The sequence below is a fragment of the Bidens hawaiensis genome, unplaced genomic scaffold (assembly GCF_021521415.1).
Source record: "Bidens hawaiensis isolate Kalapana, Puna unplaced genomic scaffold, B.hawaiensis_p1.1 tig00020643_1, whole genome shotgun sequence".
Taxonomy (NCBI): Eukaryota; Viridiplantae; Streptophyta; class Magnoliopsida; order Asterales; family Asteraceae; genus Bidens; species Bidens hawaiensis.
Window position 1 is genome coordinate 54,294 of NW_027493158.1, and position 4,253 is coordinate 58,546.

The 4,253-nt window shown below is 37.2% G+C and overlaps 1 protein-coding gene across 1 annotated transcript; it reads right to left on the minus strand.

Moving 5' to 3' along the window:
* Positions 1 to 250: 250 nt before the first annotated feature.
* On the minus strand, positions 251 to 4,018 carry LOC143561231 (uncharacterized). Its single transcript, XM_077049357.1, has 3 exons — positions 3,652 to 4,018; positions 2,691 to 3,088; positions 251 to 1,660 (listed from the first exon to the last, which is right to left on the minus strand). The coding sequence occupies exons 1-3, from the start codon at positions 3,754 to 3,756 to the stop codon at positions 490 to 492; spliced, it is 1,674 nt and encodes a 557-aa protein (XP_076905472.1). The 5' UTR covers positions 3,757 to 4,018; the 3' UTR covers positions 251 to 489.
* Between the last annotated feature and the right edge of the window lie 235 nt (positions 4,019 to 4,253).

The following is a 4,253-nucleotide window of genomic DNA, read 5'->3' on the forward strand; positions in this document are numbered from 1 at the left end:
CGCCCCGGGGCGCGATCGTCTGGCCTCTTGCGCCCTTTCTAACGCTCCACACCCCTCAGCCTTACTGCAATAGAGAAAGAAGTAAAAAGAAGCTACAGTAATAATAATAATAACAATAATAATATTTTGACACACAAGACAAACCCACCAACCACTTTTTACCATTCAATTAAATTTTTTTACCAACCAACCAACCAACCCTTTAATCCCATTACAGAATAGTAATGGTTGTAGTGGTTATCAATTTAACACCGCACATGTACCATACCAAACCCAAAAGGTAAAATTAATATTAATAGTATAATAGTAACACCGGTACTAGTAAAAAAGATACAAAAATTTCCAGGCTTTTTTGGCTTCTTTCCTTTGTAAATTACCCCTTCCCCTTTTGTACAAAAATCACTTCCTTGTTTATTTATAATATTCTTTCGCCAATGCCGGTGCGCGCGATGTTCTTGATTCTGATTCCGATTCTGATTCCGCTTACATTTAACATGTTAAAGCTTCGTACTTAACCGAGATAGGACGGTTAAACCGCGCTTGTGACAATAAATTCCCAACCACTGCAATGTCCCTACAAAACACCCCTTGATAAACCGATGATTTTTTGTTTTCGCAATCTTGATCGTCTATTTTCGTCACGGTTTTAATGGGCTCATGTTGCAGCTGCATTTCTTGTTGTAAAGCTGCAGATGCTTTCTTCCTTTCTTTTTCCACAACTTCTTCCTCGAGGATCATGTTCATTACATTGGTGTAACCTCTTTGAATCAATCGGTATAATAATAAAGCGGACATCCTTGCTCGGTCTCTAATCGAATCCACGTCAACTTCATCGGTTAACTCGCACCGGTCAATGAAAGAAATTGATTTATCCGGTTTGTGACGTAGCGCTAGTGACAAATGTGCCCTTTCTAGTTCGGATCTTGAACAGCCTCGTCTTAATCCGATTAAGGCATGGTAATCCACGTTATTCCCGGTTTCACCTGACGCAATCCTCTGCTTCAGTTCTTGGCTTTTCGACGCTAACGAGCATAGCTTTCCGGGTATTTCACGGTACCGGACGTTATGACGTTTCCAAGCCGGACCGGGAAGTTTTCGGTCACGAAGAATTGAATTGTACAACAGTTTCAAGTGTTCGAGATCGTGAAGTGAGTCAGGGAAGCAACGGATGGATTCAAAGAGTGAAGCTCGGGTGCTTAAGGCATCAATGCACGACGGTTCTAAAGCTAGTGTTCGGTTGCAGTCCGCTATGGCCTCTGCGATCCGTCCAGCGGATTGGTAAGCTGCAGCACGGTGCAGGTAGCATTCTGCGAGAAACCCTTGAGGCGCGCCGCGTTTACCATCGACAATTTTGGAGAAATGCCTGATCGCTTCGGTGAAGAGACCGGCTTCTAGGGTGGCAATTGCGGCTGTTTTGCGACGGACGAGGAGCTTGATGTGACCGAGTAGGTGACAAATGCTTTCGGACTCTGTCTGTGGAGGTGTTTGTGGTTGGTTTCCATCGGTTATGATATCGGCAGAGAACGAAAAGCTGTCGTCAGACCAGCAAATGCTTTCGCGTCGAAATGCAGCCGACGCAAGGCGTTTCCCGGTCTGAAGGAGGACCATCGCGTCCTCCATTAGACCTAGGTGGCAACACGCTTGACCTAAAACCAAGTACCTGTAATCACATTAAGTTAAACTCGGTCAGAAACCACTAAGTTACTACTCATTTTAATATCACAACACACACAGACAACCGTTTAATTAAATAAAAAATTATTGTTCACGTTTAGACTTCAAACTTTGAAAATTATTTGTCAAAACGACAATTTGGCTAATATAAAGACAATTCTAACCATAGGTGATCACACTTTGAAAACTATTAGCCAGAACAACTATTTGGCCAATATTTGAACAACTGTTCTACCCATAGAAAGTCAAACTTTGAAATTTTCCGGCTAAACGGCCATCCTACTTTTATCCAAATATCAGTTTAAAACAGTGTGAATTAGGGGTGTGCAAGAAAACCGAAAAAACCAATCTATAACTGAAAAAACCGACGGTTTAATTTTATGTTTTGTAAAAACCAAATAACGGTTCGGTTTTGGTCATATAACAAAAACCGAACCGAACCAGATTCCTAAATTTTTGTTTTTCTGTATTTTATATTAAAAAAAGTATAAGAATTTAATAAACATGTAACTAAAACATTTTATTGTAAAATGTTTAATATCCTATTATTTTACAATTAACAAAAAATTTTATACCTAAATTAATTATTTTTTGAAATCTTTCTTTTGACCTAAAATTTTCAAGGTCAAATGACAAAAACCGAATCCGAACTTAAATCAAAATAAAAACCGAAAAACCGAACGGTTTAAAATACTCCAAAAACCAAAGTATTGATTTTCAGTTCGGTTTTAACCAAAAATCTCACCGAATCGCAACACGTACACTCGTAGTGTGAATAGCTGATCAACAAAATACCAAATTTAGCCACTAGTATTAATATTAATATAAACAAAAAGATTTGACTTTTTCAAAGCTAAAAAAAAATAAAGTTTGCCTGAAAACCATGAACTTCAATAATTACGGATGCTTGTTTAGCGTAACCTATAAGCTAATCAAACAATTCATCGATATTATCAACAAAAAAAATTCAAATTATAAGTTTATATAACAAACAATAAATGCATTATTATTATTACCTCCATTGACCTTCTTTATCACAATGCTTCCCAAGGCCAGCCCTAACCTTCTTCTTCAAATCAGACACCGAAAAACACTTAAACGACGGTTCTCCATTGTCCAGCGAGTCCAAAAGATTAACTCTTTCTCTAGACAACGGCTGCGAGTTACCATCAGACGACGATGTAGACGAATCATCCGACGATATCTTCAAGCTAGGAATATAATCCTGAAGCATATCAGCTACTTCTTTATACCTTCTAAGATATAGCAGAGATCTGGCTTTTAGCTCGAGCGCTTGCTCAAATCTCGGTGATAATGTGAGTGCCGCATCGAGTAGGTTCAGAGCCGATGCGATATCGCTCTGGTCTTGTGACGAGATTAGTGCTCTCGCGTCTTTCACATACTTATCCACGATCTGTGAATTGTAATGGAAATGGTTAATGATACACATTTAAATACCTCGGTCGAGCCAAAATCGTAAAAAGTTATAAGAAGTGCTTCTGAATCTTGCAAACATTTGTTTGTACTTCGGCTTTCTATTCCAAATTAAAAACATTGTCAACGAAAACTTTTTATTCGCTAATGTACTCAGATAAAAATTTTATCCACCGATTTATTTACAAATAACCTTGTTTTAGCCGATGATGCATATTTCACATATCAAGCAAAGCGATTACGATTACAATAAAGTGGCAGGTAAACGGGCAACAAACTGCGCGCGGCCCCTTTTGAATAGCAAAGCCAATCCTACTAAAAACGAACCTTGAGACCTAGGAGCTGCTCAAAAAATTTATAGACTCTCGGCCAGAAAACCAAAACCAAATGTATTAAAAGCAAATAGGAGGAAGACATGTTGATTCTCTAAACAACCTTGTTTTTAATAAAAAAACATATATATAAAATATGTATAAAAAAGTTTATGCCACGAAAACTTATGTGCCCGACGGATGGTGCGACCACTAGTTACATACAACATACCTTTTTGTTGGAGAGCCACCAGTACTTCTTTTCAACACAACCGTAGGAATGAGAAGGAGATGATGATGCAACCATTGTTGTTGGGGATATGAAATGATCGACCATTAAAATCCACACTCTTTGGTCTTTAGGTGTATGAAAGAGAAGTATCACTCATATTAATTTAGAGAGCGTGGAGATAGATAGGAATGGGAGGGGTTTTAAATGTGAGAGAGGGGGTTGTGTGTAAATATAGTGCCAGCTGTGAGGAGAGAGGAAGGTTTTGATCCTTACATATTTTGGCTGGCTGGCACCACATATTCTCTTTTTTTTTTCAATTTTTGTTTTCAAATGTTTAACTAATATTTAAATGTTTTTATTCTTTTTATTGTAAATCGTATGTTATACGAGTGATTGTTTAAAGGAGACATTACATTGATGATTGATATAATAATTATTATATAAATCTTATAGTAACTTTTAATAATTGAAATATGAACTTATGAGGTTGGTGAATAATGAATTCATTAACATTAATATGAATCTTAATAAATAGTTGTAGTCACGTAGATAATCAATTAAAGATAAATGAGCATCTTGTGAGTAAAAAAATATATCAAGTT